The sequence below is a fragment of the Brassica napus genome, chromosome C2 (assembly GCF_020379485.1).
Source record: "Brassica napus cultivar Da-Ae chromosome C2, Da-Ae, whole genome shotgun sequence".
In the NCBI taxonomy this organism is placed as follows: domain Eukaryota; kingdom Viridiplantae; phylum Streptophyta; class Magnoliopsida; order Brassicales; family Brassicaceae; genus Brassica; species Brassica napus.
The window spans coordinates 3,868,927-3,892,331 of NC_063445.1; the positions used below are offsets into that span (position 1 = coordinate 3,868,927).

Sequence of the window (23,405 nt, forward strand, 5' to 3'; positions counted from 1 at the left end):
ATGGGCATGATGTAATAAGTCAAAAGTATACTTTGATTAGTTAATTTCTTGGAGTAAGGCTCATATGTGTGCTTTCTCTTACACTGAATGCATTACTCTATTTCCATGCATTGAATCCATATGCAGCCATCAAACTTGATTCAATGGTGTCTAACGCCTTTAAAATATTGTACATGTTTATATTTATGTATCAAATCTGATTATTATAATATCTCCACTATAAAACAATTGTGACTAACAACAATAAAAAAATATAGCCACCATTTTTGACATATATTTGTCAAAATAACACATTTTCCGTTTGACAAAATCACATGACTTGACAAAATAAAAACGGGTGGATCCGTACGATGTATTTGTGTTTTTTTGACCTGGAAATTTCATTCGATTACTCAGGAAAGAGGTTCAGGATAGAGGTGGATAATCAGACCGAAATAAATCAACCAATAAAAAATAACTCTCTATAGAAGAATCTTGCAGTTTTTGCTAAAAAATCTAAAATCTGATTTCGCGCTCTTGGCACATGAGTGATGCTGAAGTCCGGGAAGCATATTTGAAGCGTCTATATCCTCTCCAATTCCGTCGCAAAGCTTGGCCACGCATGAGGTTCCTTTATCATTGCGATCAGGTTCTTACAGTCTGTCTCAAAGCTCTGAGACGTCGAGTGTTGAAGCATATTCTCCATTGCCCATCACAACGCTTCTAGTTCCGAATGCAGGACTGATTCGCGTCGAGTGATATTTCTGGTCCCCATAAACTGTATGTTCCCACCACTGTCCATCCAAACCCATCCACATCCGCTAAAGTGAGCAGCAGATGTCCAAGATCCATCTAACAGGCAGATATTACCCAAGCTTAAGACTTGGGGTTCCTCAGTATTGTTTTCTTGTATCACTGGTTGTGGCACTTTATTCGCATCAAACCAGGCTTGACATTCACTTTCTGCATATCTAACCAGCTCTAATGGGTTTCTGTCTATCCCCCTGAAGAGCTTGTCATTCCTAGCCTTCCAGATATACCAGATTATCCAGGGATAAGGATCCATGTCTTGTTCTGGCTCAATGATGCCGTTTTTCCTCCAGAATAGGTAATCCATGTTTGTGTAGACGCTTGATACTAGGAATAAATTTGGACTTGATGGAGTTGATGATAATGACCAGGCCTGCAGAGCTGGTGGACACTCAAAAATGGCATGGGTTACTGATTCTTCAGGTTCTCCGCAGCTTGAGCAGTAGTTATCACACCTTATATTGCGTCTTTGGGATGTATTTGTTAAAAGTGTCAATAATCTTCTTTTCCATTTCTTTGGGATGTAATTATAACCAAACTTTGTGATATGTGACAAAAAAATGTTTAATACGGTTGTGTTGGCATAGTTTTCCATTTATGATTCATCATCTTCAATACGAAGTTCCCCATACTGAATAGCATAATTGTCCATTTATGGTTCATCATCTTCAAAACGAAGTTTAATACGGTTCACAAATACAAATACGATGAACAGTAATACCCAAAAAGAGGAACAAAACTCGCATCGAACATGGAGAGGTGTTAAATTAAGGTGTACTATTGATTTCTAACTCAATTCAATTGGCTATAAGCTATAACTGAATTGTCCAAAAATCACTTATATATTAGTGTTTGTTTCTGTAAAATCAAGTGTTTGTTTCTGTAAACAAGACATGGCTCACCAACAGAATCATTTGTGGCTTCAGGCCAAGGCTCTCCAACTATCCAAAATCTGTCTCAAATTAGATAATCAAGTGTTGATCAACACACTCACCTCTAAACAATATCCAATAGAACTCTACAAAATCAACTTGGATATCGAGAATATATTTTTCCTCTTTTACCTCTCTCAATTTCTTTTATGTGTTGAGATGTTTGAACAATGCAGCGGACACTTTAGCTAAAGCTGCTCCGTAAAACTTCAACTGTGTACTATCTCGTTAAATTTTTCTATGAATGAATGATTTGGTCGTTCAAACAAAAAAGTTTCCGCAAACTGTCAATATGTCCATTCGAAATAGTGATTTTAATCAGTTTATTTTTGAATCTCATTTTATGATCGGTAAAAAATATTTTATTATTATTTCTGAATCTCATTTTATAATCGGTAAGAAATATTTTTCATTTTATTTGGACCAGCAGACAATGTTCAAGATTTAAATTTGTGTCTATTATATGTTTATAATTCAAAACTAATTAGTTATGAGTTGATTACTCAAAAATATTACTCTCTCTGTTTCATAATAAGTGTCATTCCAGTTTTTTTTTTGTTACACAAAAAGTGTCACTTTACAATTCTAATGCAAATTATACTTAGTTTCAGCTGAAAATTAATTGTAAACTGCATTGATTTTATAAATAACTAGTATTTACCCCGTGCATTCGCACGGTAATATTTTTGTTAACAAATAAAACAAAAATATACATAATTAAAAACTACATATAAGATAATAGTAATCTATATTATAATAGTTGAGTTTTTGCTCACTCCTCAGCGCGCCACGTCAGCGTTTCGTGGGCTCCACTGATGTTAGGAGTTTTCAAGGCTCCTAAGACAAATGATGTAGTATAAAAGATTGTCGAACCAGTTCTGAGGGATATCAAAGCACCGAGAATGCAAGTACTAGCTTAATCTAAGTGCGATCATGTAATTTTGATGGGTTTTAAGCTATGACTAAAACTAAAAAAGCAATAACAGAATGATACTTTCTTGACTAAGGGAAAAGATAACTCATGGGCATAGGGATTAGACCTTGGGTGATCAAGTTTCGAACTAAGGATGGCAAATGATCAATCAAACTATCGACCTTAAGCCTAGACACAATTCTAAGCAAACTCTATGTCTAGATGAATGCTCATTTGCTAACATATCTCAAACATCAAATGTCTTTGGTTGAATAATATGAAAGCAATCATTACTAACAAGTCTATTAGCTATTTTAGCACCTTTAACAACAAATGTCTTTGGCGAAGTATACTAAAAGCCTAGGAGAGTTGTCTCAGGCATTTCATCAAACACCTTTTTGGGTGGGAAATGCCTATCGATCAACTTTTGAGTGGCCAACTCAGAAGATGCATTATGAATACTCTACTAGCAAAGAACAAGAATGATCTACATTAAAACATCCTAGAACTAACCTAATCACCCTTAATCTCCCTAACCCATGAATTCAAAATGTGATTACTCACTAATCTCCATTATTCCTCTTAAACCCATATTGGATTTCAGATTAATCATGTAGAGAAATAGATAAGAAATCAACAAGAACACAAGATGAAAGCAATGACATCTGAATCAAAAGAAGTTTTTACAAGTTGTTCTCCAGAAAAAAAAAGAGATCCTCTGCATCCCCTGGCTTACAAAAGTATTTAACTTAGGTTTATGCAATGTAAAAAAAAAACAAAATAAATGACCAAAAGGCCCCTGAAATAACATAAAAATCGTCCAAGCAAAACACGGGGAGCGACCTAGCATAGCCGCTCCAGGAGGTCGCTCCCGACGCGTTTCTTCGTGTCTCGCCCCGTCAAAACGCGAGTGACTTGAGCTGGTCTCTCTGGCTGGAGCGACTTGAGATAGTCGCTCTGGGCTGGTCGCTCTGGCTGGGAGCGACCTTGGTAGGTCGCTCTGAGAGGTCGCTCCCGGATGCTCGAACAGGGTGGATATGCCTCTAGTAAATTGGTCATAACTCCTTCATTACATCTTCAAATGACTTGAAACCACTACCATTAGAAAGCTAAATCAATTTTCTGTGTCTGCACAAAATCTTAGCAACAGAAGATTTCTCTAAAGGCTCCATCCATGCTCATCTTTCATCCCCTTTTGGATCACAATGCTCCCAAACATCTCAAATCACTCCATGGCACACTCCAACACCTAATAAGGACAATGAATGCAAAATGCAACCTAGACATGGCTAAATCCTAATCTATATGATGAAAATGCTCATGGATGAATGGATAAAACAATGAAAATATGCAAGACATCAACTCCCCCAAAGTTGCTCTTTACTTGTCCTCAAGTGATCAATTCAAATTCATGGAAGAGAGACAAATAGCATAACCTCACTCTTTAGTCTACTCTAGCTTCTCAAGGCCTAGTGAAACTCATACCTCTACACAAGTTGCCGGATCATCAATTAACAAGCGCCTTAACCAGCTCTCACATTAAATTAAGCACAATGCAAACAAGTGAATTCCTGCAAATGGATAATTGATCCTAGTCATTTGGCTTGGTGAACAAGGGTTGGTTTCATGAGAATGAAAGAAGGGTTTCCAAAGCATTTTTTCTAGCTATCACTCAAAAACAGGAACCTGATCATTATGCAAAATCTATCTAAAAAAGGAAGCAACTGATGCATACATAGATTGGTTCTCATCCTTCTACCCTTTTCTAAGTTACATCAAACTCCACAAATCCCTTTTTTCACCCGATAAACATTCTTGCTCTCTCTCTTTTTCTTTTTCTTTTAACCACTATGGACTCTATATCTTTCTCAACACTTAGCTCTAACTTTTCCCTATTCACTTTTTTTTTTTTTTACAACACTTTTCTTATCTAGAGCTTTCTCTCATTAACCTCTCTTGTCCTTAGGGTCTTTCTATCTTTTGACTTCTCTTTAGTCATCTTTTCCTTCTTTTTTTTTTTTCACTTCCCAAACCCAAGATAAAAGAACTTAGAGTACACAAACTCACCCACCATCCTAGATGCTAGCTCAAATGAGGTTCCTATTGCTAGCCAAAGATGAGAACAAACCTATGTCGCTCCCAATACTCTCAAGATTTTGCACATGACAAGCTATCAAGAAGAGGCCTCACTCAAGCAAATCAATGTTGGTCTCAAAGAATGGTAAGGGTTTAAGGGTGTGGAGTGCCATTTGGGTTAACAAAAAGGTAATGAATGGAATAAGGTAACCCAAATGTGTATGAGATCCATGACTAAGTATGCAAATGCCCATATGCAAGAGAGATTAGATTCATTAAGTTTAGGTTCATTTGGAGTTGGTTTCAAGGCTATATAAATCTCACACAGCACAATAAGTTTCAAGCGGAGCTTTCAAGGCACAAAGCATACAAGTTTTCCAAGAGAAGTTTAAGCTATAAGGCAATCCCAATCATTGTTCCAAATGCAACATGAATGCAATCCTATATGCTGTAGACTCAATCCTAAGGATGCAAATGATGCAACTACATGCTTGTTTTTGGTTTTTTTTTTATAATTTTTTTTTGTTTTTCTATGCAAATATGTATGTATAATGCAATGCATGAGACTCAAAATCATCAAAGCAAACGTGATCAAATACTTGGTACCTCTCCCACACTTAAATCACACAGTCTCTGTGTGAGTGAGAGAGAGATACCCAAAAGACAACTAAAATGCAAAATATGAACTGGTATATACAAGGGAGTGAGGTGGGTTACCTTCTATGGGGAATGAGTAGAGGGAGATGCTCCCTCCTCGTCGTCCTCAGGTGGTAACTCTTCAAGGTGCTCATCAGCAGGAGTGCCCATCTCTTCAATGTAGAAGGCTTGCCCGAACACAGTTGATTTTCTCATTTTCCCCTTGATGTCAAAGTGAAGGATGTTCTCTTTACCCAAATGGAGATCAATCGTGCCTTCCTTCACATTAACAATAGCTCATGCTGTAGCTAAGAATGGCCTTCCTAGAATCAATGGGTCTTGAGCCTCCTCACCCATCTCAAGCACCACAAAATCTGTAGGTATCTCATACCTTCCAATCTTCACAGGGAGGTCCTCTAAGATGCCCACAAGGTACTTCACTGAACGATCAGCTAACACCAGAGAGAGAGTCTACACTTCTTGTACTGAGTGAATCCAAGCTTCTTTGCAACAGACAAAGGCATCAAGCTGACACTAGCTCCCAAATCGCAGAGACATTTCTCAAATACCATAGGTCCAAGAGCACAAGGTAGTGTGAAGCATCCTGGATTCTCTAACTTCTCTAGAACATCAAGCCTCTGGATGATGGCACTGCACTCATGGGTAAGAATCATCATGCCTTCCATCTCCTTCTTCTTTGCAGCTACAACATCTTTCAGGAACTTGTTGTATTGAGGAATCAATATGAAAGCATCGATGATGGGCATTGCAACCTGAGCTTCACTCATTTGCTTCTCAAACAGAGCCTTGTACTTCTCTAGTAGCTGCTTCTTGAATCTACCAGGGAATGGAAGTTTGGGTTCATAGGGGAGAGGAATAGAAGAATTCTCACTTGCTGGAACAGCAGCTTCACCATCTTGTATTGTTTTCTTCTCTTCTCCAACCTTTCCTTTACCTTTAGCTTCCATAATCTTCTCCAAAATCTCATCATTGGTCTTCTCATCAACAATTACCACATCATCATCTAAGTTGATGGTCACCTCCTCACCTAGTTTCTCAGCATCCTTGATGAGGGTTCTAGGAGGTAACTGCTTACCACTCCTAAGGGTGATAGCTTTGGCCTCCTTGGGGTTTTGGTCAGATTTTTCAGGTAAAGATCCTTGCTGGCGATTCTGGTGAGTGTTCATGGAAGCAAACTGATTCTCTAAATTCTTGACTGCAGAAGCAAGGTGTGAGAATTTGTTGTTGAGCTCATTGTAGCTCCCATCAATCTTGGAATGAAGGTTCTTCAACTCATAACCAACATGCTTCTTACTTTTATTCTGAGACTCCAAGATTTGTTTCAGTAAGGTATCAGTGCTGCTCTCTTGAGGAGCAGAGGAACCAAACGAGGGGTTTTGCTGAGGCTGATAGCTGCCTTGCTGGTTGTTTCTAGGCAAATAACCACTCTGTTGGTTGTTGGGATAGGATTTCTGTTGGTAGTTGTTGTACTGAAAGTTGAGCTCTTTTTTGTACCAGCTACCATTGTTGTTAATGAAACACAACTCCTCTTGACCTTCCAAACCCTCAACCTCATTGACAGCAGGTGGATCTTCCTGCTTGGAGTTACCAACAAACTTCAGCTGCTCTTGGGTGGCATTTTCAGCAATGAGTAGGTCGATCTTGTCTTCCAAAGCTTTGATCTCTTTCCTCGTCTGCTTATCATCACCCCTACTGCCTCTGTCGTGGTCTGCACTGTAGACTGCATCACTCTTCACCATGTTGTCAACCAGCTCTTCTGCATCATCTTCAGTTCTTCCCAAGAGGACTTTAAGGCGTCCTCTGACACACCATTGGTTTATGACAACCCACAGTAGCTGTTGAACATGTCCAAGTGATTAAATGGGTCCTCTAAAGCCAATCCATGATACTTGTTGTTCTCGATCACGTTGAGGAGTCCTGATTTGATCTCAAAGTTGTTAGCTGCCACAGCCGGTGCTCGGATTCCCAGTCTATGACCATGAATGTTGGGGCGGTCATAAGGGCCAATGGGTCGAGCTGCTCGATGTGGGTGTTCTGGCCCTTGCGGTTGATCTGCCATATCAATATCCAATCTCTGCAAGTGAGCCTGTTGCTCTTCTTCTCTTCTCGCTCTAGCACACACTCTCTCTAAAGCTCTGATGTCTGCAACTCTTGGAACTAGGTTTGATGGACCCCTGCTCCTCAAGTTCATACACCTGAAAGTTAAAGGGAGGTGAAGAAGGAGAATCAGTAACAAAAGAAAATAAAAATGACTTAGTCTCAAGCAAGTGACTAAATCTCAATGTTGAAATCAACTCACAATTTGGCAACGGCGCCAATTTGATGTTAGGAGTTTTCAAGGCTCCTAAGACAAATGATGTAGTATAAAAGATTGTCGAACCAATTCTGAGGGATATCAAAGCACCGAGAATGCAAGTACTAGCTTAATCTAAGTGCGATCATGTAATTTTGATGGGTTTTAAGCTATGACCAAAACTAAAAAGCAATAACAGAATGATACTTTCTTGACGAAGGGAAAAGAGAACTCATGGGCATAGTGATTAGACCTTGGGTGATCAAGTTTCGAACTAAGGATGGCAAATGATCAATCAAACTATCGACCTTAAGCCTAGACACAATTCTAAGCAAGCTCTATGTCTAGATGAATGCTCATTTGCTAACATATCTCAAATATCAAATGTCTTTGGTTGAATAATATGAAAGCAATCATTACTAACAAGTCTATTAGCTATTTTAGCACCTTTAACAACAAATGTCTTTGGCAAAGTATACTAAAAGCCTAGGAGAGTTGTCTCATGCATTTCATCAAACACTTTTTTGGGTGGAAAATGCCTATCGATTAACTTTTGAGTGGCCAACTCAGAAGATGCATTATGAATACTCTAGCAAGGAACAAGAATGATCTACACTAAAACATCCTAGAACTAACCTAATCACCCTTAATCTCCCTAACCCATGAATTCAAAAGATGATTACTCACTAATCTCCATGATTCCTCTTAAACCCATATTGGATTTCAGATTAATCATGTAGAGAAATACATAAGAAATCAACAAGAACACAAGATGAAAGCAATGAAATCTGAATCAAAAGAAGTTTTTACTAGTTGTTCTCCAGAAAAAAGAGATCCTCTACCTCCCCTGGCTTACAAAAGTAATTAACTTAGGTTTAGGCAATGTAAAAAAAAACAAAACAAATGACCAAAAGGCCCCTGAAATAACATAAAAATCGTCCAAGCAAAACACGCGGAGCGACCTAGCATAGCCGCTCCAGGAGGTCGCTCCCGACGCGTTTCTTCGTGTCTCGCCCCGTCAAAACGCGGGTGACTTGAGCTGGTCGCTCTGGCTGGAGCGAATTGAGATAGTCACTCTGGGCTGGTTGTTGTGGCTGGGAGCCACCTTGGTAGGTCGCTCTGAGAAGTCGCTTCAGGATGCTCGAACAGGGTGGATATGCCTCTAGTAAATTGGTCATAACTCCTTCATTACATCTTCAAATGACTTAAAACCACTTCCATTAGAAAGCTAACTCAATTTTCTGTGTCTGCACAAAATCTTAGCAACAGAAGATTTCTCTAAAGGCTCTATCCATGCTCATCTTTCATCCCCTTTTGGATCACAATGCTCCCAAACATCTCAAATCACTCCATGACACACTCCAACACCTAATAAGGACAATGAATACAAAATGCAACCTAGACATGGCTAAATCCTAATCTATATGATGAAAATGCTCATGGATGAATGGATAAAACAATGAAAATATGCAAGACATCATCCACTTTTAAAAAGTGTGAAAAAATGTCAAGCTAATGGCTCGAACCCGGGTTATTGAGATATAAACACCAACATTTATACCACTAAGCTAAATGATACTTTGTACATTGATGGCCGAACCTAATATATATTTATGAAGGTCGGAAGCCCTTGCTTCTTCGGCTTCCTCTGAGGGCCAGGCCTACAAGTGTATTATGGGTTTCATTTTTTAATGGGATTCATCACGTTATTTGAAAAAAAAGCTCAATTTTGCAACAATTATGATTTTCCTATATTGTAAACTGTTGTCGTTTAACATGAGTTCGTGTTCTTTTCATCATTTTCTCAAACAAGTCTGAGTTACAGAGTTGCGCCGTGTGTGTTCGTAATCTATTTTTTCACCGGTGAACTCTTCATGTCCCCATCTTAAATCGCTTTATCATAAATGTTCCTGATTTGTAGCCTCTTTGTAAACCCTATATATATGATTCTCATCTTTGATGAACCCAATCTGCATCTTCTAGAAAATGTTTTTCTCTGCCTCTCCAATTTCTCAAACCGGCGTCCCGGCGTCCTTCACTCAACCTTCGAGTCTCTCCGTCTTGGTCGTAGTAGTCAGAGCATAGCCTTTGTTTTCCTCCGCTTTTGGAATTCCCTGAACTTCAAGAAAGACAACGAGTTTGTGGGAATCACAGTTCTCTTTCTTGATGAAAAGGTAAGTTAATCTTAGATCTATCACACTTATTTAACATAATTATTTTAATTGATTTCCTAATTCTTTGTTGAATAATATTATTTGCAGATTCTGTGATTTATGGGTTTACTCCCGTCAGACGTGCTAATCATTACATGCCATCTTTGAATGAAGGTTCCATTGTGAAAATCGATCATTTTGAGGTTGCTAGGTGCTCAAGCATGTACACGATAACTGATCATTCATTCTTCATTCGTTTCATCTCACTAACCATTATTGGTGAAGTCATCACATGTGCTTCTGAGATCAATCTCCAGTCAAGATTAGAATGTTCGACAATTGCTAAGTGATTGCGAACACAAACCTAGAAACTGGTAAACATAGCATATTTGGCAGCTCAAAGCAAGATTACAATCAGACAAATTCAAGTGGAATGACATACCATCAACTGAAACTGGTAATTAGTCAACAACTTATCCCATATTTTCCTTATTCCTAAAAAATTCACTATGTTTCTGATCTATTTTTTCATCTACGCAATTTTAGCCTCTGTCATGGATAGCTCTCTCCCAAGGATTGCATTGACTATGGTTTCTGGGAAGAAAAAGATCTTGCTCCTGAAAAAAAGACTGTGACAACCCTGTTGTAAGATTTTAGTTTGTGCAGAACAAAAAACCTTGATTTCTTTTCTATTTAGTATAGTGATAGTTGTTGACAATCATTAGTCATTTGCCAATATGTTTTTTATACGGCATTTCAGAACTAATTTCTCCATTCCAAGCGGAACAGCAGATGGAAGCTAATTTTTCTGGAAGCTCCTCGACTTCAAGACAAATCAAAAGATAGATGTTGGTGGGAGGTTGATCAAGGGAATACTTCAAAGAAGTGAGACGGTCTAGCCAGACTTCATCTTTTGTACAGCCTGAGCAAAGAGTGGAACCCACAAAACACGAGAGAAGAAAAAACAAAACACAAAATTAACATATTCAGACCTCTCTTGCATGTCTAACATCTGGCGCCGACGAAACTCAACACCCATGGCAGACGAAGCTGATGCAAGTAAACCTCTCATCAATCATGCTTAAAATCAATCTACGTTTTTCAATCTCACAAACTAAGAAACAATTTTACCTACATGAATCGGGAAATTAGTGCCCACATTCCCAACATAGGGAAAAAGAGGAGTTGAAGTCCTAACAGTTTTCTCAGTATCAGACTAAACCACAGATTCAAAGCCCAGCTATTTTGAAACCCTAACATTTTAAAGTCATGCTTTTAGAAAAAAATATATTTGGCTTTATTTCAGACTTTTTTGTCAACCCCAAATCATCTATAACAAAGTCCATAAAAAATATATAAATAAAATAATTTTCTAAGTATGTAATTCTAAAAATGTTATATATTTTTTTAAATATATTACAATTCTATTTTTTTCTAAAAACAATTGGTGAAATAAGAGGAAAATTTTATTTTATTGTTATTTAAATTGTTAAATTTTTAAATCCAAATTTATTATTTTTTTCCATGCCCTATTTGATTTATATACAAACAACTACCTAAGTAAACACTAACAAGTTCCATCACCCTCAACTTTGAACATATAAGATATAAAAATATCAACATATGACTTCGTCATTCATTCTTATATCAAACTCATCAACCTATGTAATTTCCAAAGTCTCATCCATCACATTATAGACAAAAAACAAACAAACAATAAAATTCCTTAAACAAAACTATACAATGCACCTATAATGTAGCCGATTCCGCGCTTGCGCGGAGACTATGCACCTAGTACATATAAAAAGTTAACACACATATCATTGACTAATTACAAACATACAAAATCAGTTTAATACAAACTAATTACATCAAATTAAATTAGCGCTTTGAGTACATATATCAGTTCATGAGACATGAATGATTGCATGTTTGTTGATAAAAAAAAAAGTTCTGAAATTAATTTACTCATTAGCTTTAGAATAGAAAATAGATGATCTTTGCTACTTAATGTATGCTACTATACATTTTTAAATCTAAATGATATAAATGATAAGCAATACATTAGACATGACTAAACCATGCAACCTTAATTAAGTGAAAGCCTAGTTAAGAAATTATATGTAATAGGGATTTGTCTGCGCTTCGCGCGGAAATATTATTAATTTGTTAATTTAAAATTGAGCTTTTTTTGTAAGTTGTGTGTCAAACATTTTGGTTACTTTTAAATTATTTGATCTTAATTGTTTAGATGCGGTAATTGAACGTGAATGTGTGATGAACATAACCATTATAATGATTGCATTCATCTAATACTTATTTTAAAGCATAATTTCATTTTGCTTTTCTTGTTTTGTCTTATTATGTATTACATTTGATATCATGTATTTATTTTTATGTTACTATTTTTCTTTAAAAAATCAGTGGTCAAATACATGAATTGTTTGATTACGATGTAATTAGCTAATGTTTAAAAGAGAATTTATGTTTTTTATTTTTTATTTCTTTTTATTTTTTTTTCAAACTGGTTTTTAAAACCTCTTGATAAAATATTTTTATGTGGTTGTTCATTTCGTCAAATCTTCTAAGCTTGATGACTAAGAAATTCAGAAATTTTTAAAGATTCACTTATTTTTATTCTTGGTTGACATTATTTGATGAAACATGAGTAATATCGTGAATAGAGTATAATATTTTATATTATCACAAATCTTCAATATGTTTGTTTTAATTTTCTGTTTTGTGAGTTATATTACTATATTTTCAATTTATATTTACGGGAATATAGATATTTAAATTTTGATTTAGTTTGAAATGCACTACTATTAAAAATAGCTATGAAATATAGGATATTATTTTAATAGATTTGATTCAAATATAAGAATATGGAAAATATATATGATTCTATAAATATTAAAAATGTGCTGATACTGGGTCCTATCATTCATCGGTTGCTGGCGTGGCACAAAAGAAAAAAAAATCTTATTTTTGTTTACATTTGCTGCATATAATTTTGTTATTGGTTTATTTATTTTTTTCTGAAATGCTGATGGTGAAAATTTTGAATTATTTGATTAAATTGTAAATAGTTCATGGTTAAATAAAAATATGTGTATTCTTATGTTGTTATATTTTTTTTCAAACCGACTTTTAAGATTATATATAATTCGTTACTGTGGTTGTTCTTCATTTCTTGTAAATATTTTGATTTGAGTCTGATTACCAAAAAATGGGAATTTGTGCACACTCACTCTTTTTTTTTAAGTGTTTCAAAAAAAAAAGTAAATCTTTTTTTTATTTCTCTGGTAACAAAAAAATTACATTGTTTAGCAAAAACAGAGGAATAAAACAAAAAGTTATACTATCAGAGTATTAGTGAGAAAATTAAATGTAAATATAATGATCAATTGTGAGGAACAATGATTATCATTCGGTTTAGAATCGGCCACCAACTCTACAAAGGAAATATGAACATGCTACACACACTTATACACATATATATATATATATATATATATATATATACTTGATTTATGTAGAAGACCCATTACGTAGGTGTTTGTAACCAACCTTAGGCTACAATAAAAGATCAAGCACAATATTCTATGCATTAAGTATGCATACTAGAGGCCACATTTTTCTCCATTTGCATGTCCAATTCGAAATGGATTAGTTTTTTTCGTCAGCATGAATTGAATTTGAAGTGCCTTTATATCGTTTCTAGTAGCTGAAACCTCAAATGAACTATTTCCTTCATGAAATTTTCAAGTTTACAATAGCAAAATTACACACACTTCTCCCTCCTTCCTTTACAACAGACCTGCTTCCGTTCTGGTTTGCATTCAAAGACAGACGCCGGTTTGGTGTTCCATTGGCTCCTCCGTTGCTAGCTCGTGCCCCCACCGGTTTCTTTGCACTCACTGGTCTCGCAGGGCTTGGCCTGGTGCTGAAGGCAGTGTCTTGCTCCACGTGTGGCTGTTCTTGAACCTTCTTTTGTTCCTGTTTGTTAAGACAAAACATGGGTTTATTGCATGTCATGTTCACTTTATATTGAGTAGAAGTGATGAACTTTACCCTCAGCCTCCGTTTCTCATCTTCCCGTTCTTGACTAAGCAGTAAGCATACCATACTCATCTAACATAGCTAGCAGAGGAACCATCGTATGCAAAAGACATGTTGTGTTCCTCTTCCCAAGCTCTGGTCTTAGCAACCAATGTGTCCACCATGGCTTTTCCACAAACACAAAAGATCCGTTAGGACAAAAAAGAATCTTCAAGTGTAATCTTTAACTTCTTCTACGCTTACCAGTAATCTTGCTAACCAGAACACGTGCTTTCTCAGCTCTCTTGAGATTCAAATGAGCTCCTCTACTTGCACTGTACCTGTTCTGATCCTGTTTCACTAAGTAATGAACATTACGGCCAGAGAAAATAGAATTATGATTCTAAGCTCAATTAATCTGACAAAAAAAAAATTACTATTTCTCACAAGGTCTAAGAGGAGAATAAATATGCAACAAAAATAAGAGCCTCACCCCCACATCGTTAAACCAAACCCAGCAAAGACTTACATTACCTCAACCCTAGACTTACATTACCTCAACCCTAGACTTACATAACCTCAACCCTTACCAGGAAGCTAGGCTGCAAGAAAAGTGCTCCCAAAATCAACCCCTGGTGTGGAAAAAATAAGAGAAAACCAAATCAGATTTGATGAAGCATAAAATCAGTGGAAGCCATCGCAAGAGCAATGGCAAACAATGGCTTCTGCGATCAACATGGCAGTTTAATTGAAACTGACACTATTTTGGTTAATTGAATAACAAACAAAAGCAAGATAGTGGAACATAGTGAACTTGCCGTTTGGTTTCTTTGCTATAGTTTCAACAGAGGAGGTTTTTGGGATTGAATCGAAGCAACTTAAGACAAAGTGGTTTATATGGAAGGAGATAAAGAGGGAGGTGAAACGAACTCATTAAGAGGGTACTGAAGAACACCATTGATTGATGGTAGATGAGGCTCAGTAACGGAGATTGGATGAAGAGGAAAGGAGAAGACGAAGTCGAAGAAAAGAGTCGATATGGTTTCTTTACCTGTGTTGCTGGGCCGCAGAAGGACGAAGTCCAATGAAACAATAATTTTTATTCTCAGACATAAATCAATATGACATGACACTTTGTAAGATTTTTATTGGATGATTTTTAAATCTGACGTGGCATGCTTCTCTTTTGAGCATATTCCCTTTTTATTTATTGTATGATATGCGAGAAAGAGAACCGTGAAAATACCTTTGAGATTAAAAACATTTATGAATCTGATTGTCTGAACGCATACTTTTCCTTGCATACTTTTCCTGGCATTTAAGAGGAGTAAAGTGAAAACTGATTTGACATATCAAATACTTAAAAAAAAAAAGGGAGTTGATAGCAGCGAACTATGAACCAATTTACAAAGAAACTGAAACAATTAACATAGACATGTAGAAAATCTACTCTGTTACTTTTGTTTTCCGAAATTAATCATTGTTCCCATGGCAGCATCAATTTGTTATCTTCAACACTTCATGTTTCTTTTGTCCCTAGAAGCAAACATAAACCATTTTTACCGAAAATCAGAAACATTGAAATAATAGGGTAACTATGTCAAAATATTCATTATGGTATTTTCAAAAGTGTTTCCAATCTATTTCATGCTATATTTTACAGTAGGACACTTTAACAATCTGAAAGCGGTGAATTAATGGAAGAGCTTTTACCTTTTGTCAAAAGGCCTTCATGAGATTTTTTTTTACCAAAAAAGGCCTTCATGTGATTTTACCACATCTGCATCTGCTTTTTATCTTCCTCACCTTCTCTTTGTAGCGGGTCTTACCATGAAGTCTCTTTACTCAGATGAATCTCCAGCAATTCATATCATTCACATCCACCATATCAACTCTTTCTCGACCTTTTTTGGCCTTAAACCGATTCCATGGAAGCAATATGGTTCTCGGCCGAAGATGGCAAAACTGTATAGAGTAATATAGCGTCACTGGGATATATGGATTGCTGGGAGATCCAATGTACTCAGAAATTGAACTCTGCTCTGGTTCGTGACATTCAATATGGTTCGAAATCGAAGAAGAAGCATATTTTTGTTATGATTGGTTGGAGTATTTCTACTAATTATGAATCGAATCTGAAAGATATATGAGTATGAAAAGAATAAGATCGTGGACAAAGAAAAATATCGTGGATCTTAGATCATCGGCAGTTTCGACAACTGTTAATACAGTTGATGTTTTTTTCTCTTTTCTAGACTAGGTTTTTGCTTGGATTTTTTTTTTTAAAAAAATTATACACATATTACGTGACAGATTCTGATTCGCCAAGCGACTTGCGTTTTAGTATATAAATGATTTTATTTATCTCAAATACTATTGGTCAGAAAGATGTAATTAATAACAATTTACATATATTTTCACTATTTTCTTAACTTGTATGAAAAATGTCAAAGTGACACTTATTCAGAAATGGAAGGAAAATATATTAATGTATTTTTTTAAATGCGGATGTAGAATCTCAACTTATATCGAACTAAAATCAGCCTATATTATGATCTCAAGAGCATGCCAAAATGTGAGTTTTGTGTGAGAGAGAAATTGCAATGTTTTAGCACAAATTTGTATCCAAAATGGTTAAAAAAATCAATCAAGATTGGAGAGTCCATCTCCTTCTACATACAAAGTAGATAAATAATTAAACCAGAAAGTAGTTTAGTATGCGTTTACAAGGGAGTCGTAACGAGTGGGAACTAAACTAAACGCAGCACCTAATCCGGAAAGAGGATCATTACCAGCTGTTGCCTAGGTGGAGCACAGTGATTGGTTGAATCGATTTAAATACGAACAAGACCCGACCCGTGACTTCTCCGACACTCATGGCCCCTCCCAATCTCTCTCCTTCTCTCTCTCTCATTACACAGCAGAAGTAGCTGGAAAGCAATGTCCCTTCTTCTTTCCTCTATCTAACACCTAAAATCATCTTCTGCTCTTACATCTCGCGACGGAAGAATTCAGCAACGGTTAATTGGCGTCGGCACTGTTGTAAATTCTTCAATTTCTCGGAGGAGGAGATTAGGTTTTGGGAGATTGTTGGTTGCTATTTCTATCGAAACCCTAGCAATTCGAGGCTGGATCTGGGATTATGCTGGCGAGGCAATGGAGGCTTCTTCTTTAGCTGCTTTGGAGCGGCCTCGAGGTGCTGCTGCTGCTGCTTCTAATACGGTAAATGGAGGCTTCTTTTCTCGCTATACATTTTAATTCATTTCATAGTTATTGTTTAGTTATGTTTCAAGGGTTTAGTTAGTTGTCTGAATTTCGGTTACGAGGGACTCTAGAATTTTGCTTAAAAGGACAAGTGTCTTATTGTATACGATTGGAGTTTGGTAGATTGTATTCTCCACATTAGAGTATCAGACATTGGTTCTTCTAGGAATCTCATGATACACAGCGCTTTTGATTAGTAGTGTGACACGCTCTGATTAGCTGTTCCTTGTGTTCTTTTAAGTCCGTGATTGCTCCTGTGCTTTTTTTTAGCCAAACACTCTTATATCCGTGCTGGTGGGAGGTATATAATATAACTGTGTTATGAGTACTTAGTGATTTGTTAGAACTGGAAGAGCCGTATAGACAGAGGTATTAGGGAGATGGGTGGTTTACTCTTGGTTGAAGTTGTAAAATTTACACAAAACAGTATCCAGGGAAGTAGTTTCTCAGTTTAATAGAAATATCACCCATGACAGATGTGTGAGGGTGTTTAATTGGCTGATTGAGTATTTTTGGATGTCTGGTACCCAATATGAAATATTCTTAAATAGTTTTCGAAATGTAAAATTTTATAACTAAGCTGCTGACTGTTACTAATATTTATGTAAACTCGCAATTATTTGACAGGTTTATAAGAGTGGTCCACTTTTCATATCTTCGAAAGGTATCCATCCATCCTTGTGTCCCAATCTTCTATTAAAGTTGTCACATTTCACTTATGTTCGTTCACTTGTTCAGTTCCCTGTGCTATTGGGATGCCATAGTGCATTTAACGTTTTTTATTTTGGCATTTCTTTTGCTCAATAGGATTGGGTTGGACGTCTTGGAAGAAACGCTGGTTCATACTCACACGTTCTTCTTTGGTCTTCTTCAAAAATGACCCTGTTAGTATTTCCATTATTGATTTGGTTCTGTGTAGTTGACTTACTCTGTTTCAGTATTATAAGATTCATGAGAATTGTATACTAAATGTTCACAGGGTACGCTACCACAAAAGGGTGGTGAAGTTAACATAACTCTGGGTGGTATCGACTTAAATAACTCTGGAAGGTATGACAAATAATATAACTAATTGATTAGAAAACTTCATGATATTCAACTTACAGTTAATTTTTGTTTTCAGTGTTGTGGTGCGAGAGGATAAGAAGTTGTTGACCGTATTGTTTCCTGATGGGCGTGATGGAAGAGCTTTCACTCTTAAGGTGCTTAAGCAAAAGCACCAAATTTTGAAACACATACTCTATAATAACGATCTTTGTTCTATTGTTAACTTCTCTATTTGCGACCAACTTGGATAATGCAGGCTGAGACATATGACGATTTGTGCGAGTGGAAAACTTCCCTTGAGCAGGCTCTTGCGCATGCCCCTAATGCAACACTCAGCATGGGTCATAATGGAATATTCCGTCCTGAAACTAACGTGGCCAGCGAAGGTTCCTTTCATCAATGTTTGTTCTAATCCATGTTACATCTTTAGCCTAAGCATCTCACATCAATACACATTTTTTCATTTATTGCTAGGGCGGGATAAGCGTCCATTAAAATCATTGGTAGTTGGAAGACCAATCTTACTTGCTCTTGAAGATATTGATGGACGCCCATCGTTCCTCGAGAAAGCTCTTCAGTTTATTGAGAACTATGGTAAGTTCTTGAGGAAAATATCAGCATGCTTTATTGATTGCCTGGTCTTTCCTAAATGGTATCAGTTTGCTGTCTTTTGTCTCCTCAGGAACCAAAATTGAAGGAATATTAAGACAGTCTGCTGATGTGGAGGAGGTGGAACGTAGAGTTCAAGAATATGAACAAGGTATCTATCCAATTAAATTTTAAGCACATCTTGTCATCCTTGTTCATCTCCAAACAATACGTAGGCAAAACTGAGTTCAGTTTCGATGAAGATCCACATGTTATTGGAGACTGCATAAAGGTAGTTTCTTCTCAACTTCTTATTTTGTTAACTTACGCATTGTTAAAATTCTAAGGTAATTTCATTTCACTTGCAGCATGTGTTGAGGGAGTTGCCTTCTTCTCCGGTTTCAGCATCTTGTTGCACTGCCCTGCTGGAAGCTTACAGTGAGCTCCCTTACCTCCTTCTACTTCCTTCATACTTGTGGAGTGGACATCTTACTGAAACTCCTTTTAATTGGTTTTGCTGGATCAGGAATCGAGTCTAAGGAGGCTCGCATTAGTTCATTGCGCTCTGCTATGGCGGAAACGTTTCCTGAACCTAATAGACGTCTACTACAACGGTATGTTACCAGATCTCTCTTCTGGTCTGTTTAGAGCCAATAGCTGAATCTGACTGCTAACAGTTTTCTTTAACCCTTACATATTCGGGTTGTACTCTTCAGGATTTTGAAAATGATGCATACCATCTCATCTCATTCCCACGAAAACCGAATGAGCCCATCTGCCGTGGCTGCTTGCATGGCTCCCCTCCTCTTACGTCCTCTACTCGCTGGTGAATGTGATCTAGAGGACGAATTTGATGATAGTGGTGAAGACAACTCTGCTCAGCTTCTTGCTGCTGCTAATGCTGCCAATAACGCTCAAGCCATCATTACCACTCTCCTGGAGGATTACGGAAGTATTTTCGATGTAAGACAAGACAGCTCTCAGATAGTCCCATTCAGAATTTGATTGATGTTGTATTTCTCTTATATGCCTATCTGCAATTTTTTTTCAGGAAGAAAATATTCAAAGATGTTCCATTTCAACCGAGTCACATATTGGAAACAGTGGGCCTGATGATTCTAGTGATGATGATAACAATCTGAAAAATGAATACCGTAATGAAGAGAAGGAAGTAGAACCAGTGACAGATGATGATGATGATGATAATGAGCGTGCGTTGAGTGGGAAAATGAGTGAGAGCAGCGCAGGCACATGCAGCGATCTCTATGAATACAAGGTTAGTTCTCCTTAGCCGAGTCTGAGCGCTCTCTTCCTTCAATGCACTCACGTATCTATGCCAAAGTATTGTTTTGTTTTATATATCTTTTACATTTATATAAGATATTCTTGTTTTGATTTTAATTATTAAATTATTTTGATGACTTATCAAAATTAGATATACAAAATAAAACAAATTAGACAAATATATGGATTTGTACTAACTTTATTAATTAATTTAACGGTTTAATCGATTTAATCGATTTAGAATGGTTTAAACCGATTTGAGTCATATAAAGATTTTAAGAAAATCATTTCGGCTGAGACCAATTTGCCGCCTAAACCGATTTTAGAACCATGATGTATCTTATTCCTGCTATTTTTCTAATGAATTAGAGTCTAGAAAAACTAATTATTTCATGATTGCTGAATACTTTTTTTTGTAGGGATTCGTTGCTGATGACTCTGATATTGAATCACCGAGAGAGACAAATGGTCCAATACGTAATTCAAACGTACGAATAGATCATCTTGTGAGAAATCCTTTTGTCAACTCCACGGATCAACAAGCTGGAGAGCAGCTACGTGATGATCCAACAAACTCACGTCTTGTAAATGTTACCGAGTCTTATCAAACCGGGAAGGTCCTTAATGAACTCACTCATGGAAGTACTTTTGCTTCTCCTGGTCTTGAATCATCAAGTGAGAAATCCGTGAATAAGAGCACTCCCTCGTCTGTTCATACAAAGCGCTCAACATTCTGGGGTCGAGGCAGTGTATGTGTTTTTGCTTATCTTGATCAAATAGTTCTTATAAGTATAATTGGATGCCTGATACAAAACTCTTGCAGAATCATATAAATTGTTCTTTGCTCTTTGTTTGTCACAGGCCAGAAAGCTATCCACAGATGGATCTTTTGATTCTTCAGGAGAAGACGAGTAAGACTTTCACTCTTGGCTGTATTACACATAAGTACATGCATATATGTTTCTTTCTATGTTGTTGATCTATGCAGTATTGTATTCTACTTCTCCATCTCTTTGGCTTGAATCAGTTGACATTTGATTCATCAATTGTTTGTAGGCTTGCTATACAGAGACTCGAGACTGCGAAAAATGAACTGCGACAACGAATTGCAAAGGAGGTAATCAATCAACTCATTTTCTGACTTCATAAAGTCATTAACACGGGTCAATATTATTGTTTATAGGCCAGAGGTAATGCAATATTACAGGCTAGCTTAGAGAGAAGGAAGCAAGCACTGCATGAACGTCGTTTTTCGCTTGAACAAGATGTATATATGAATCCCTTCTCTCTACAACAATTAATCCTAATGTCAAATAAATCTTCTTCTGGTTTGATGGGCGAATACTAATTATAGGTATCAAGATTACAAGAGCAGTTGCAAGCCGAGAGAGATCTCCGAGCAGCACTGGAGGTTGGTTTGAGCATGTCTTCTGGACATTTCAGCTCACATGGTGTGGATTCTAAAGTAAGTATTACATTTATATGGAAATGATATCTTTCTTCAGAACATTTAGTTAAAATACTTAACCATCCATGTACATTTGAAGACGAGGGCTGAGCTTGAGGAAATTGCTCTTGCGGAGGCTGATGTTGCCAGGCTGAAGCAGAAAGTCGCAGAGCTTCACCAGCAGCTTAACCAGCAACGTCAGACTAACTTAGGTTCTTTCTCAGACGCGCGCGATAATCATCATTATCTCCAGAATCACAATCTTCAAAAGTGAGTTGTATCACTATCTCTACTTTCCTCACTATCTAAATTTTTGCTCTAATACTATGTTGTGTATTTCAGCAGAAGGTTTCTACAGCAAGATTTTGATTCCACTCTTGCCTTCGTAAATCATGAAAGAAAACAAAGACACGAGGTAGTTTGTTACTTATGTTTCTGTCACATTGATCACCGTCTTTCATAGTTAAGATTAAAACCAATAGAGTTTTATTGTTTGACCTACAGGAGAGTGTGCTGGGAGCGGATTGGAGAAATAGTAAAGGAGCCGGATCTTTTGGTGTTGGTAATAGCAGGCAACCATCTCGTAAGCAAACACCAGAATCAAAAAGCAGCGAAGACTCCGGAAAGATGTCTATAGACAATTTCTCAGGCATAGATTCTCCCTGAGTGCCGTCGACTTCAAGAGCATTAGATGTAAGTTCTTCCACATGCATGACTGCTTCTCTGCCTTTAGAAATTGTGAGGAAACATGTTTTTAGTCAATGACAAGGCACACTAGTAACATGCTTGAAAAATGAATGTTTTTGTTTGGCAGATAACAGAGTACCCAAGGGTTAATCATCCGTCTGCGGCTGCATCAGCAGCTTTGGTAGAGTTAACAACTCGACTTGATTTCTTCAAGGAGAGACGTTCGCAGCTAATGGAGCAGCTGCAGAGCCTGGATCTCAACTACGGCACGTCTTCTTCTTCTCAAGATTTCATACACCGGCCATCTTCTCCACCATGGAACTAACAACATGGGAAAGAGTAAAGAAAAGTCTGAGTTTGCTCTGTATATGCTTTTGGTGATGGAATAATGTTTGTTCTGCTCATTTTCTACTGCGAAGACGACAATGACCTCATTCTTTGTGCAACTATCTTGTGTGTATATAAAAACTCTTCCTTCTTTTTTTTTGTATAATACAACATATTCTTATGTGAGATTGGTTTTGTTCATAAGTGTTAACATACATGTTGGTGGTCCCTTGAGCAGGAAATTAAGTGAAAGTCCCCGAGTATTAAACGCTGTATATACATGGTCTTGACGGTTTAGTCTCCAACTAAACTATTGTGATCTGATTTCTTTTGAAAAGTTGATATTAGTGTAGCATAAACTCTATAAATTAATAAACAAATAAATTTATTGTGTTCTAAGTTGGAGAAATTTAAAATATGACACATTGATAAGATAATAGAATAATAATATTTTAAAATTTTTAGATAAATATATGATTTTATTAAAATTATAAAGTAATAACTAATATATAAAAATTATATAAACATATACAAAGCATTTTGTTGTTTATTTTCTTCAAAATAAACTTCATCTCTAATTTTATATTTTATTTTGTTGAACAACATATAAAAGTGAATTGTATGCTATATTATATGTATTCACTATATATAAAATATGTCAAACAATCTAATAAATAGATGAAATCCAAATCTATAAATTTTGTAAATATAATACCATGACCAACAAAAAATTTCTAAACAAAAGTATATTTATATATTTTTGTCAAAAAAAATAAAATTATATTTTAAAAGATAAATCTAAACAAGGAAAGTATCTTTAAATTAAAAACTTCATAAATTAATAAATTATCATAATCTCAACATTATGAATTTACAGAGCTTTTATTTGTATGTAGGCTTGGAATTT

At 36.4% G+C, this 23,405-nt stretch overlaps 1 protein-coding gene and 1 long non-coding RNA gene across 6 annotated transcripts; one reads left to right on the plus strand and one right to left on the minus strand.

Annotated features, from left to right (window-relative positions):
• Positions 1-13,537: 13,537 nt before the first annotated feature.
• On the minus strand, positions 13,538-16,509 carry LOC106379286. Of its 2 annotated transcripts, XR_007318972.1 has the most exons (4): positions 14,433-16,509; positions 14,119-14,388; positions 13,888-14,041; positions 13,538-13,812 (listed from the first exon to the last, which is right to left on the minus strand). It is a non-coding gene; the product is annotated as an uncharacterized LOC106379286 (long non-coding RNA). The 2 variants fall into 2 exon arrangements; XR_001275955.3 differs by having other exon boundaries at positions 14,119-16,509.
• Positions 16,510-16,726: 217 nt separating this feature from the next.
• LOC106380762 (rho GTPase-activating protein 7) lies at positions 16,727-22,773 on the plus strand. 4 transcript variants are annotated; one of them, XM_013820592.3, is made up of 22 exons: positions 16,727-17,076; positions 17,746-17,782; positions 17,926-18,002; positions 18,098-18,168; positions 18,242-18,320; positions 18,422-18,551; positions 18,640-18,759; positions 18,848-18,925; positions 18,990-19,045; positions 19,122-19,191; positions 19,280-19,367; positions 19,470-19,716; positions 19,805-20,029; positions 20,457-20,786; positions 20,899-20,948; positions 21,094-21,154; positions 21,221-21,304; positions 21,392-21,502; positions 21,585-21,754; positions 21,827-21,899; positions 21,989-22,177; positions 22,299-22,773. In XM_013820592.3, the coding sequence occupies exons 1-21, from the start codon at positions 17,011-17,013 to the stop codon at positions 22,148-22,150; spliced, it is 2,385 nt and encodes a 794-aa protein (XP_013676046.2). In that variant the 5' UTR covers positions 16,727-17,010; the 3' UTR covers positions 22,151-22,177; positions 22,299-22,773. The 4 variants fall into 4 exon arrangements, with proteins under 4 accessions (XP_013676046.2, XP_013676047.2, XP_048602425.1 ...); XM_013820593.3 differs by having other exon boundaries at positions 16,729-17,076; positions 21,830-21,899; XM_048746468.1 differs by having other exon boundaries at positions 16,729-17,076; positions 21,245-21,304; positions 21,827-21,900; positions 21,987-22,177.
• The last annotated feature ends 632 nt before the right edge of the window (positions 22,774-23,405 follow it).